Source organism: Pithys albifrons, chromosome 16, assembly GCF_047495875.1.
Source record: "Pithys albifrons albifrons isolate INPA30051 chromosome 16, PitAlb_v1, whole genome shotgun sequence".
NCBI classification, from domain to species: Eukaryota; Metazoa; Chordata; class Aves; order Passeriformes; family Thamnophilidae; genus Pithys; species Pithys albifrons.
Genome location: NC_092473.1, coordinates 522,941 through 536,406, shown reverse-complemented (window position 1 = coordinate 536,406; position 13,466 = coordinate 522,941). Strand labels below are relative to the sequence as shown.

At 63.0% G+C, this 13,466-nt stretch overlaps 1 protein-coding gene across 1 annotated transcript; it reads right to left on the bottom strand.

Moving 5' to 3' along the window:
- Nucleotides 1-530: 530 nt before the first annotated feature.
- SEPTIN12 (septin 12) lies at nt 531-12,302 on the bottom strand. Its single transcript, XM_071571261.1, is given in 12 exon segments — nt 531-901; nt 1,004-1,055; nt 1,305-1,401; nt 1,517-1,612; nt 1,689-1,806; nt 2,292-2,429; nt 2,514-2,595; nt 2,733-2,861; nt 3,792-3,980; nt 8,629-9,702; nt 12,199-12,277; nt 12,279-12,302. Coding segments are annotated over 12 exon segments (2,223 nt in total). The 3' UTR covers nt 531-756.
- Between the last annotated feature and the right edge of the window lie 1,164 nt (nt 12,303-13,466).

Below are 13,466 nucleotides of genomic sequence, written 5' to 3'. Positions count from 1 at the left end.
GCACTGTGCCCCAGCCCTGCCCATGGCAGGAGGCACAAAGAGGCCTTTTATGCACTCTGAAGGTACCGAGGAGGCCACCCCAACACCCCATCCCCACACTATGCCAGGGTGGGCAGCCAGCGGGGCAGCACCTACTGGGTCTACTCAAAGGGCTTGGGGACTGAACACAGTGCTGGGTGTTCCTGGCAGAGGGGTGCCACAGCTGGGTGTAGCCCCCTCACACCCTTCCAGGTGACACCTCCACACCTCTCTGGCACCTCCACACCCCTTTCAGCACTTCTAGAACCTGATAAATGGCTCAAAGTCCAGCTGTATCAGCTGCTGTCACGGGGCAGGGCGGGTGAGGTTAGCATGGGGAGGGCACCCACACCATGCCCACACTGGCACACCCCATGGGCAGCACCCCCACCTCCATGGGGAGCCTTGGGGGCATCTCATTCCACAGCTCCAGCAGCTGGAGCAGCTCAGGAGGGTGGTGACACATCAGAAGTGGGGAGTCAAGCAGGAGGATGATGATGGTGAAGGCTGAAGACTGTGGCTTAAACTTTAATGTCATGCAGGGTCCAGGGAATCTGTGCCCATGGCAGAGCTTGGGGATGAGGAATCCACAGCTGGGCAGCTGGGCAATGTCAGGGAGCTCCTCACCCCAATTTAACATGGGCTCTACACCCCAGGCAGGGTCTGCGCACCACCATGGTAGGCAGGGGTGGGCACTGCCACGGGATCCAGTGGTGGCTCTGGGAGACACAAGATGGTTCAGAGGTGGCTGCTACCCTCGCCCTTGCCAGTCAGCTCATTGAGGGGGCTCAGCGCTGGCCGGTTGCTCTCGTTCAGCCGTCGCACACGGTAGCTCTCGTAGTGGACATTGTGGGTGATGTCCTTCAGGTCCTGCAGGTGCGACCTGCCCAGGGTGGCAAGGGGAGGAAGGGCATCATGTCACAGTCCCCTCTGCCCTGCCATCACCTCTGGAATTCCAGAATCCCTTGCCCTGTCCCCCACTCACCGGATCAGCAGGTCCCGCAGGAGGGGGAACTCACAGTGTGCTGGGTTCTCCACTGTAAAGCAAGGCAGAGGGGCAGCACGTGGGCAGTAGGCAGGCAGGAGGGCATTGTGGTGGAAAAATGCCCAGTGAGCATAATCCACCATGCTCCAGGTACCACCAGAGCACTGGCATGGCTCCATGTCACATCCGTTGGCTTGGCACCCACCAATGGTAGGGATGCTCCTCTGGGTGCTGCTCCCTGCACCCCCATGGGACCCCCATGGGACCCCCATACCTGGGGAGGGCAAAGGGCTCTGCTCACCTTCAATGATGCCCCACTTGGTCTTGCGGCCCAGCACCCGCTTGCCATTCACCTGGTGCTCCTGGTCCGCCCCCACCACGGCGAAGGGGATCTTCTCCTGCCGGTGCAGAGGGTTGTGCTCACCCCTGGTGCTGCCAGGCTCCCAGGGGGTGTGTCTCCCCCACCCTGCCCCCTGGGGCTTACACCCCCAATCCCAGCATCCTGGCACTCACTCGAATCCTGTCATTTAGTGCCCTGTCTTCAGGGTCCTGGTCGAAGTCTTCCTGTGGGTACACGCTGATGGCGTGGGTCTTCAGGTCCTCCTGGATCTGCGGGATACAGGGCTTTAGCCAGGCCTAGGGTGACATGGGGCGCCCCAGGAGCCCCCTGGGGACTTGTCCTCACCCGCTGCTTGAACTCTGCCCGTTCTTCCAGGGTGAGTGTGTCGGCTTTGGCGATCACTGGCACCACATTGACGATCTTGCTGAGCCGCCGCATGAACTCCAGATCCAGCGGGCGCAGCCTGCCAGTGAGCCCACCACTGTCATCATGGGGTGACTCCACCACCATTACCCTGAGGTGTCATCACCATCATCACCCTGAGATGACCTTCACCACCACTGTTCAAGGGTGGCAACCCACCACCCTCACAGTGTGGTGACCCCACCACCATCAGCCTGAGGTGCCACCACCACCATCACCTCAGGGAGACACCACCACCATCACCCTGGGGCAATCCCACCTTCATCCCTCCAGGATGACCCCACCACCATCACCTCAGGATGACCAAACCACCCTGAGATGACCCCATCATCATCAGCTCAAGGTGACCTCACCATCATCACCGTGGGATAATATCACCACTATCACTCCAGACTCCACCACAAACATTCCAGGGTGACACAACCACCCCAGGATGACCTCACCACTATTACCTCAGAGTGACCCCATCATCATCCCTCCCAGGGTGACCTCATCACCCCATGGGCACTGCAAGTGAGCACTCACCAGTGACCCGTAGGGGGAACAAAGTAGACACATCCATGAACCCGAGTGTCTGGGATCTTCCTCTTGCGGGTGATGAGGATCTCCTCCCGTAGGTACCTCTCGTACTGCTCGTTGATATATTTGATGATGGGGTCCCAGCTGAGGACAAGTTGAGAGACAGCATCTGAGCTCAACCCTAACCCCAAACTATCATCCTGGGCTGCTGCACCCGTTGTGTCCTACCAGTTTTCATTGTTGATCTGGTCCCCAAATCCCGGCGTGTCTGTCACTGTCAGCTTCATCTTCACACCCTTCTCCTCGATGACTATGAGGCAGAGAGGTGGGTCAGCAGGAATGAAGCACTGAGGAGGAGGGGACTGAGGGAGGGGGATCAGAGCCTGCCCCTGGTCCCCTACTTCTCCCAAGTGTTGGTGGGACACAGTCCCGTGGTGATGACCTTACCATGGGTGATGGACTGGAGCTGCACCGTCTTGGGAATACGTTCCTCCTGCCCAGGCTGCGAGGATTTGCGGCTCACCTTTGACTTGAAGAGGGTGTTCACCATTGTTGACTTCCCCAGCCCACTCTGCCCTGAGGGGACATTGGCAGCTCTGGTTTGTCCCCCAAGATGGTAACCACTCGATATCCATTTGGGACCATCCCAGAAGCTGGGCTACTTTGATTTACCTTCCAAATATAAACTTGTTTCCTAAGGCCATAACACTTTGGTATCCACTGGGGAGCATCCAAGGGGCTGGGATAGTCCATCTTATCCCTCAAGATAATTTATTTCCCAAGGCAATAACTGCTTGGTACACATTTGGGAGTATCCCAGAGGTTGGAATAGTCTGGTTTATCTCTCAGATAAATTTATTTCCAAGGTGATAACACATCAGTATCCATTTGGGAGCATCCCAGAGACTGGATGAGCTCACCTATCAACATCACTATGTTATGGGGTATGGGATCATAGAATCATAGAATCAGTTGGGTTGGAAGAGACTTCTGAGATCATCAAGTCCAACCCTTAATCCAACTCCACTTTGACTGCTAGATCATGGCACTGAGTGCCATGTCCAGTCTCTCCTTAAAAACCTCAGGGTTGGAGAATCCACCACCTCCCTGGGCAGCCCATTCCAATGCCTGACCAGTCTCTCTGTAAAGAACTTCTTCCTGATATCCAAACCTCCCCTGGCAGAGCTTAAGCCCATGCCCTCTTGTCCTACTGTTGGTTGCCTGAGAGAAGAGACCAATCCCCACCCGGCTACAGCATCCTTTCAGGTAGTTGTAGAGAGTGATAAGGTCTCCCCTGAGCCTCCTCTTCTCCAGGCTAAACAATCCCAGGTCCCTCAGCCTTTTCTCATAGGACTTGTGCTCCTCTTCAATTCTTTGGTACTTAAATAATTGAAACGCCCTTAAATTTCCTTAAAACACCTTAAAAGCATGATTTCCCCTGGCATGGTGGAATCAGAGCCAGAATTCCCACTCCAGGCAGGAGCAAACCTCACATCCAATGCTCACCCACAACCATGATGTTGAACTCAAAGCCTGTCTTCATGGTTTTGATTTTCATCTGATCAAGCACAGCTTCGATTCCCACGTATCCAAAAAGCTGGCAACCCACTGGGCTGGGCGCCACAGTGAGGGCCACCTCCTCCTCTGGCAGGGCTGGGGGCTCCATGCTGCACTCCTCGGGCTCCAGGCTGCTCCCTACACAGGTGGGCAAAGGCAGGTGAAGCTGGACCCCCCAGTGCCCACCCCTCTGCCGGCACTGTTGCCCCAGCAGCAGCCACACCGGCACGCACACAGCCCTGGCACGTTACTGGCAGCCAGAGAGGCTCAACCTAGCAACACAGGCATGCCACTCCCTGGTATGCTGAGGGGTCCAGGGAGGTGCCAGTGGCATCCTTGGGGTGGCTGTACTACTGGACTCTCTGATGCCACCAGTTGCTCTGCAATGTGCTATTCGGCACTGCGGCCATGGCCCTTTGCTCAGCCCAGGCTGCCACCCATGCCAGGGCCACCTTCTGCAGCACCACTCTGGCCCCAGCACACCTTGGGGGGCTCTGGACCTGGGGCAGGACATGCCAGCCCACATCGTACCCAGGCATTGGTCACTGCTGGTGAGGGGCACGAGGGGCTGCTGGAGGGCACAGTGCAGGCACAGCAGAACCCTGAGCCCCAGGGACACAGGGGTTTACCTGGGGAACTGTGCCCAGAGTGTGCCCCAGGCTGGGAGCCACCAAAGCCCCACACTTGCCCCAGCCCTTAGTGCGGCAGCTTGGGGGCCCCCCAATCCCTTTCTTCCTCCTCCTTCTCCTCCTCCTCCTGCTTCCCAGCGTGGCCATTGTTCAGGTCCTACCTCAGAGCTGCGGTGCCCTTGCTCAGAACTGTGCTCTACAGTTGAGGGGTTCCTCTGGGTGCCACCGGCACTCCCATCCCCAGCAGCGCCGCGGCCCGGCCCCCTTCCCTCTGCCAGCCCTCGGCAGGCACCAAATCGGCTCCAGCGAGGCTGCCACTCCCACGCATGACCAGCATGGCGATATCCCACCCCCCACAGCCCCCTTTTCGCCACAGCCAAGCCCCTGTGCCCAGTTTGCCGGATGACTGGTCGATGGGGAAGACACCAAACCGGTTGAGCCCACCTGGCTGTTCCCACCTGATGCATGGCACTGCTCAGCCTCCAGTCAGGTCAGCTCATATGCAGACCACTCCCATGGCATAGGGACACCCCTACTGCCCCCAACAGAACCCTTTGCCCCCATGAATGGCTGCAGTGGCACTGAAGAGGAGTGGGAGTGTTTGGTGGTGGGTGTGATCCCCACTGGCACACACTCTGGCAACAGGGACCACCCTGCACTGGGCCCCCCAGCAGCACTCATGCTCAGCCCTGGCACGGTGGGGTGGGATGAGGGGTGGGGGATCTGCCACCCATCCCACTGCCGCAGTGCCCCACGGCGCCTGCGTCCCCCCCCGCCGCAGCCTCCCCCATATGTGCCAGCCGGCACTTGGCACCAGCAAGGCTGGAGTGGCAGGTTGTGATGGCCCAGGCTGCCGAATGCCCTGCTGAGGCCACGTCCCTGTGCCATGCTGCCTGGGGGCAAGGGACATGTGGGCAAGGGGCAGACTGGATCCAGCCTGGGGTACCAGGAAATTATGGAGCTGAACACACCCATTGCCATGGCAACAGCATCTTGGCGGGGGGAGCATGCAGCACACCATGCCCACTGGGTGGGCACCTTGCCAGGGAGATGGCAGGCTTGGAGACAGCAGTGTTGCATGCCCCTGTGCCACTGTGGTTTGGGGTGTTCCTTGGAAGTGGTGAAACAGTCATGGATTTCCTGGTGACAGCAGTGATACCCAGCTGGGGGGGCTGAGGGTGGGCAGGGTGCCCACTCTTGCAAAGATCCACCCACCCAGCACTGCCCATCCTGATAAGGTGCTCTGCAGGCTGGCGGGGAGGTAGGACTGGGAGTCCTCATCAGGAAAGTGACCATGACAACCATTGGGGGGACGCTTATTTGGACAGGCCACTGCTCCTGGGGGATACCGGCTCGCCTGCATGCCCACCCTGGCCCTGTCTCCTGCTCCCTGCCAGCCCTGGAAGTTGCCAGGACAGATCCAGAGCCAAGTGATGCAGCCACTGCCTGGAGCCATCTGGACACTGCAGGCAGGGAGCAGGCAGGATTTGGAGCTTGCACCCCCAGCTCCCCAGGGTGGTCCCCAGCGTGCAGCACCCATGCAGGGGCTCAGCCATCACCCTGTTCTGTGCCAGTGGCAGCACCAAGGAGATTCCCACAGCCAGAGGGCACGTCTGGTTGAGCCACAGGGTGACACTGGATGCTGCAGCCACAGCCACCTCCCCCACAGAGCCAGAGCCCCCCATGCCCCTGCCCTCCATGCCAAAGAGCCCCGTTGGCAATGGCCAGCAGCTGGGTGGCCATGTGGAAGCTTTTTGGCATCCCCACGGAGCTCCAGGGCAAATGGCTCCTGCAGCCAGACCTGTTCCAGGACTCATCACAGATGCTCTTATTTTCCAGGCAGGGGCAAGTAGTCCCGGGTCCATGGTCTCCTTCATGGATTTAATTACTGATGCGGGGTTAATTGGCCAGTTCCCAAGGAAGCCTGTAATAAGGCTCCAAGGCTGGGAGAGGATGAGCCAAGAGAGGAGCTCCCTCTGTGCTGCTCCCACTCCTGCTGTTTGCCACCTCGCTGAACTGGGCATGGAATGGGGAGTGAGTGGCTCTGGATGCGGTGCAGGGCAGCTGACCCCTCCAGCAAAGGGATGGAGCATTTTAGGGATGCACCCACCACACCAGTCACACCACAGCTCTACCTGCCCACCTGAGCATGACCCAGAAATGCCAATGCCTCTCCCAGTACCAAACACGACCCAAGGAGACAGTGGTGACCAACCATCCCCACGTGCAGCCGGACCTGCAGCCAGCTCGCCCGTCTGGGAGCCATGGGACAGGGCTGGGGTGGCCGGGGACTGTCAGTGAGCAGAAGCAGAAGTGAACAACCGAGAGAAACCCTGCGCCTGCAGCACCACTGGGGGCCAGGGACAGTCACACAGCCCGGGTGACAGCACCCCCTGCCCGCACACCACCCTGCCCGGTGCGACACCATCCCTACCTGGGCGAGCCGGCCGGAGCCGAGGCTGCTGCTGCCGAGAGCTGGACACCGGGGCCAAATGGCTCCTGGGGTGCAAGGCGGAGGACGGCAGCGGCCCACGGCTCCTCCTCCGCTCCTCCTCCTCCTCCTCGCCCCAGGCCCTGTGTGGGCGACCCAGCGTGGAAGTGAAACGCGACGGCCCCCGGCTCACTTGGAACTTCCTCCCACGGGGTGCAGGACCCAGCGTGCCACGACACCCCAAGGCCACCCACGGGTGTCAGCGGCTGGGGGCCGGGGTGGCCTCCCGGGAGAGGAAACAGATCGCTCCCATCTCTTCCTGGCAGAGAAACCGCTGTGCCTGAGCAGCATCTGCCAGTCCCCTGCCAGTCCCAGGCCATCTGCAGGGCAGCCGGTGCACACGCACTGCCCATTGGCTCATGTCCGTTCCCGCAGCCTGGGCACACCAGGCTCAGCTGCCTGCCATCAACACAGCTCTGTCCTGAGCACAGTTCCCTGTGTCCCCATCACCCTGTCACAGCCCTGAGCACTGTCCCCCATCTCCCCATGACCCCAGCTCGGCCCCAAGCACTAAGTCCCTTGTCACCTCATATCAACTCTGAGCACTGTCCCCCATCTCCCCGCCACTTCAGCTTGGACCCAAGCAGTGTGTCTCCATGTCCCCATTACCTTGGTTCAGCACCAGCCACTGTCCCTGTGTGTTCCACATGACCCCAGTTCAGCCCTGAGTACCATATCCCTATCCCCAACATCCGTCTCAGCCCCTAGCGCTGTCCTCCAGTGTCCCCATCACCCTGGCTCAGCCCCAAGCTCTGTTCCCCCGTGTCCTCATGACCCCGGCTTGTCCTCGAACCCTGTCCCTCTTCCCGGTCGGGTGCCGCGGGCAGCGGGGCAGCCAGGCTGGCTGGGCAGTGAGGCCACTGGCATTGCTGGGGGATGATTCACCGCAGCCCGGAGCAGATGTATGGATGCCTTCGCCGCGTCAGTATTTAGGGCCCGGCGACGGCGGCTGCACAACACCCCAGCGAGACGGGGAAGGATCCACAAGCACCCGAACAGGGAGCCCCGGTGGCAGCGGCCGTCTCCCAGCCACCCCGGTGCCCTCCTGGAGCAGCCGCCGGGAAGCGGGACACTGGAAATTCCCCGCCCCATGCCTGGCACGGCACGGTGGGAGCCGAGGGCATGGCTGTGCGGGGAGCCCGGCATGTGGCTCGCGGCACTCGGTGCGCGCCCAGCACGCCCCGGCGCACCTTGGCCCCCGCCACCGCCCGCGCCCCACGGGAAGGGAGGAGCAGGATCCGTCCCCGTGCCAAGGCAGGGAAGAAAGCTCTGGACGCGGGACAAGATCCCGGCGATAGCCGGCACACGCGGGGCCCGGCGCGATGGGGCACATGTGTCCCAACCTGTCTCCCCGTGCAGGGGAAAACAATTAGCGCTGGGGCGGTGCGGGAAGCTCGCCAGGCACCCCGGGGACGGGTGGGCCGGGAGTGCTGCCAGCACCGCTCAGCTCCGTGCTCTACAGCCCTCCCACATCCCATGCTCTCCATGGACCCCTGGCATGAGGAGCAGTGAGCTGGCAGGGCTCCTTCTGTTCCCAGCGTCGCTGTCACTCCGCATCCACGCGATCCCTGCCATCAGTATTGGAGCTCTTGGGAGTTTTGGCAACACTGTGCTCACCAAGGGGTCCTGGTGAGGAGAAGGGACAAGGGATAGAAGTGAGTCCTACCGTGCTCTGGTGTCACTGCTGCCCCACGGTCCTCTGCAGCCTCCCTTGGAGCTGCTGCCACCACGCAGGGTCCCCGTGGACCCACCAGCCCAGCAGTGGAGGGGTTCCCTCCAGCTCCACCGGGTGCTGCCAGGGCCCTCAGGGTAGGAAACAGCACCAGCCCCCCGAGGAAGGCGGGCTGAGAGCTCACTTGCACCGTCTGTGGCTGCGACACCAGCTTGAAGGTGGCTGCTTGCGGGGGTGGCAGTAGGGGCAGTCCCTCGGCCCTCCCCGGGCAGAGGGTAGGGGCGCCTGGGGCAGCCTCTCCCTGGCCCCAGGACAGTGGCAGGGGCCGGCGGGACAGGACAGGGCTGGCACTGAGGGTGACCCTCAGCTGTGGCTGGGGGAGGATTCGGGGGGCCATGTCCCACCCCCTAGACCTTTCAGGGAGGGTGGACAGCCCTGGCACTGCCTCTGCTCCATTGTAGGGGGCCAGGAAGGAGGAGGAGGATGAAGGCTGATGGGTGTGAAGCTGGGGTACAGGGCTCTGGGTGCCCCATGGCGAGGGGTCTTGCTCAGGGGTCCCCATCTCCAGCTCCTCAGCGATGTGCAGGTCCAGTGCTGGCAGTGAGCCGTGACTGCTGGCAGCCCCACAGAGTGGGTGATCCAGCTCCACTGGGAAAACACTTCCATGGGATGGGACCTTCTTCAGGCCAGGGCTGGTGACTGGGGCAGTGCCCGGTGGGTGGGGGGGCCTGGTGGGGGCTGGGCTCTCCAGGCTGGAGGACGAGCTGCGCAGGCTCTCGCCATCACTGCCCGGCCCTGTGGCAAAGGTCTGTTGGGTCTGGAAGGAGGCGGCACGGGCAGTGCCAGTGCCAGCGGTGGCATTGGCTCGGCCGGTGGTGAGGCTGGTGCTGAGCTGGGTCCACAGCAGGGGGCTGGGTGCTGGGCTGGGGCCGGCGGCAGTGCCCGAGTGGTGTGGGTGGCAAGGTTGCAGTGGTCGGTGGCTCTCAGTGGTGTCTGAGTCCAGTGGGAACCCCAGTGGGGAGCTGGGTGTCTCCTGCCGATCCTCTGCCTCAAATGACTTCTTGAGCTCTGCAGACAGAGAGATGATGGCATGAGAGTGGCTTGACAGTGGCACCTGATAGCACCTGCGAGGCTCTGCTCGCTCCGCAGCCCCATGTGAGTCCCCCCAGCACCCGGATGTGCCCCCTGCTTGTGAGCCGGTCCCACCCAGGACCCCACACGGTGCCAGCTCCCTCCCGGCCCTGCCGCATTGTCCCTGGGTTTTATCATTGTTTTCAGTTTATCTCAGCCGAGAGGCCGGTGCCTCCGGCTGCCTTCACACACTGCCTGCTTTATTCCCCCTGTAAGAGATCCGGCCGAGTAATCGGATCCCCGCCCGACCCTCTGCCCCTGCATCCATCCAAACACTCTGGATGGGAAGGATTCCTGCCCCTTACAGGCCGTTAACCCTGACGCCTATTGATGGCAGCCAGGCCAGAGCTACCACCCCATGTAGCAGGACCATCATAGCTGTGTCTCCCACGTGGCTTCCCTGCAACAAGGAGCCCACGGCACCGGCACCCTCACGTGGACCGCCCACCTCATTGTGGGTATCAGCGTCTGGCTCTGGTGCAAAGCCTCCTGCTGCCAGAGCCACTGGGCCCTTGGCAGAGGTGGGGAGCCTTTCCCCCTAGGTTTGCCCCTCGTTTTGACCCCATTGTGCAGCCACCCTCTCCCTCCCTCTAGCCAAGGCACGGGGCCCCCCAGGAGCCGCGTTGCCAAAGCAGCACCGTGTGGTGCCAGCAGCCGGTTCTGTGCCCCCGGGGGGAGCGCGGGGAGCCCTCCCCGCCCCCCCCCCGCCAGCCTTCTTCGCCCCCTCTGCCAAGCGGCGGATGACTGCCTCCCTCCGGGGAGGGTCTGGGGGAGCCCAGGCTGCACCGCTGCATCCCCACCGCACTGGAACGCGCGCCAACCTGCCCCCGCATGGCACCCGCTGGCACTAGGCTGCCCTTGCCCTCCTCTTGCTCAGCCCCATGGCTTGGCCACGGTGCCGGGGTCAGCGGGCCGGTGGGGGTCTCATCCCCTCCCCAGCTCCCCCTGTGCCGGCGGCAGGGCAGGGGTCAGAGGCCGGGGTGTGGACGCTGCTATCACAGCTCTCCCCAGGGCAGGTATTTCTGTGGCTGGTCCTGCCCTGCCCCACCGGGGTCATGGGGCCAAGAGACTCCCTCCCTACATCCATCTCTCTGTTTTGGCACTGCCTGGGGCACCCCAAAATGTCTCCTTTCACTCCAAGCCTGACCCTGGCCCCTGACCCATCATCCCCAGACCCCAGAGGGTTTCCCTGAGGGGCGGGGAAGAGAGAGAGCAGTGCGGGGGATGCAGAGCAAGGTAGCGGGGTAGGGAGTGGGTGGCAGGGAGTGTTGAAAGGTGGCAGGGGATGAAAAGAGGGTGGCAGGGAGCTTTTGGGGAGGTTGGGAGGTGAAAAGGGGTGGCAGGAGGTTTAGAAGAGATGGTGGGGGGTTTGTGGGAATGGCAGGGATGAAGGTGGGGTGTCAGGCAGGCAGTGAAGAGGGGATGTTGAGGGGTGTGGGGATATGGCATGAGGTGGCAGGGGCTTTAGTGGGGGTGGCAGGGGGCTTTAGGGGATGGCGGGAAGTGAAGGGGAGGTGGCAAGAGATTTAGAGGTTTAGCAGGGGGCTTCGAGGGATAGCAGGGACTTTGGGGGAGATGCCGGGGGAATTAGAGGTGCTGGCAGGGATTGAGGGCGATGTCAGCCAGCAGCAGTGGGGTTAAGGTGCCCGGGGTAGGAGCACAAATTCCTCCCCGGCTTTCAACGCCCGGCTCCGGCCCGGCCCCCGCAACCTCCGGCCCGCGGGTGGGAGCGCGCACCCACATCCACGCGAACACGAGGGGGTCACGCACACATCTCCCACCCTCCCTGCAGCGCTTGGTAGCCCCCCCCCCCTCCTTGCCCACCCCACGGTCACACCCCGTGAGAGAACCCACGCATCCACCACGCGCAACCCCCGGGCTGGGGGGAACAGCCCCCCACCATGTCCGTAAGGGGATCCCTTCTCCCCACGATGCTCAGCCCCCGCAGGACGCCCAGCTCAGCAACCCCACGATACTCAGACCCCAAGGAGGGAGGGCATCCCCCCACGATGCCCAGGTGGGAGGGGGACATCAGGACTCCCCACGATGCGGAGTCCTCGGTGGGTCTTACCGTCCCCCCCGTACTCAGCCCCCGAGGGGAAGCGCAACCCCCTCGATACTCAGCCCCACCTGAGACCGCCAGCCCAGCAGCATCTTCCCCGGACCGACACTGTGCGCCCGGTGCTCACGCCCTGGGGGGCACCGCAGCCCCTCCAAAACGCCCAGCCAGCAGCATCCCCCCCTTAACCAGCCTCCGGGCAGGGGGAGCGCAGCCCTCCCGATGCTCAGCTCTGGGGGTGGGGGGGCACCCCAGCACCACAAGACGCACAGCCAGCAGCATCTCCCCTCCGGGAGGCATCCCCCCTTTCTACCACGACACTCAGCCCAGGGTGGGGGGCCTCCTGCATGGGGGTCTCGCAGCCCCGGCCGCACCTTCGAAGTCGGAGAGGATCCCGTCCAAGTGGTCCTTGACGGAGAGCCGGGCCATGGCGGGGCGGGGGCGGCCGGCGTCTGCCGCCCACCCGGGACACCCGCATAGAGGGGCGCAGCGCCGGGGAAGCGGAGTGGGACCCACCGAGCCCCGGGACGGGACGGGCCGGCGCCGGCTGCCCTCGGCGGGAGGAGAAGAAGGAGGGGACCGGCCGAGGGCGGGGAGGGGGAGGGGAGGGCGAGGGGAGGTCTCGCCTGCGCCCCCGCCCCGGTCCGAGAGCCCCCCGCCTCCCCCGGGCCGGCCTCCGAGCTCCGACAGCGCCGCCGCACCCAGCCCTAGTCCGGGTACAGGGATGCTGCAGCCCCAGGCCGGGGATCCCCAGGAAGGCTGGGGGTCTCCAGCAAGGCCGGGGGTCCCAGGCACACTGCGGTGGAGGTTCTGGGCAGGCTGGGGGCGGGGCAGTCCCAGCTACAGTGGGGGTTCTGGCCAGGCTGCGGGTCCCAGGCAGGCTGGGGTGGGGAGTAGTAGGGGCTGTCCCAGGCAGGCTGGAGATCCCAGGTAGGCTGTGCTCCACAGGTTCTGCTCCCCAAGGAATTTCCATCTTGGATCAAGAGGAGGAAAATAGGCTGGAGCAGGCAGGGCTCCTCCCATCTAGGTGTGGGGGGATTTGCTGGAGTGTCACCATCCTCTGGTGTGGCTGTCTCTGCCAGGGGTTGCGTCCCATGCTGGAAGAAATCCTGGAGCATCCCTGTGGACCAGCTGCAGGGAACCACGCTCCCTGCGAGTGTCCCAGGTGCTCCTGCCCACGGTGAGTCCCACGCGGTGACACAGGCAGCACCCCGGGGTGAGGGGCTGTCCTGGGGCTGCCCTCCTTAGTCCAGGCTGCCAAGAGTTAATCCTGCCCCAGCCCCATCCCAGGATGGGCTCGGCAGCAGATGTGGAACAGGAAGGACCTGGAAATCCCTTCTCCAAACAGGGTCCTGCAGCAGAGCTCGGCCCTCACCACCCTCCAGGGAACAGGCGGCGGCCGGAGCACGTTCCTGCGCTGGACGGGGCGGGGGCACAGCCAGGACGTGGCCACGGGGTCCTGCCAGATGCGGCCCTGCTATGGAGGTTCAGGATATGGCCAGGGGACATGGGATATGGCTGCAGTGGCCGTGGTCATGTCCAGGCTTTGAGGGCATCTGAAGGTGCCTACTGGCTCATAGAATCACAGGAGCACCGAGGTTGGGAAAGACCTCCAAGATCATCGATCCAACCATTCCCTCAG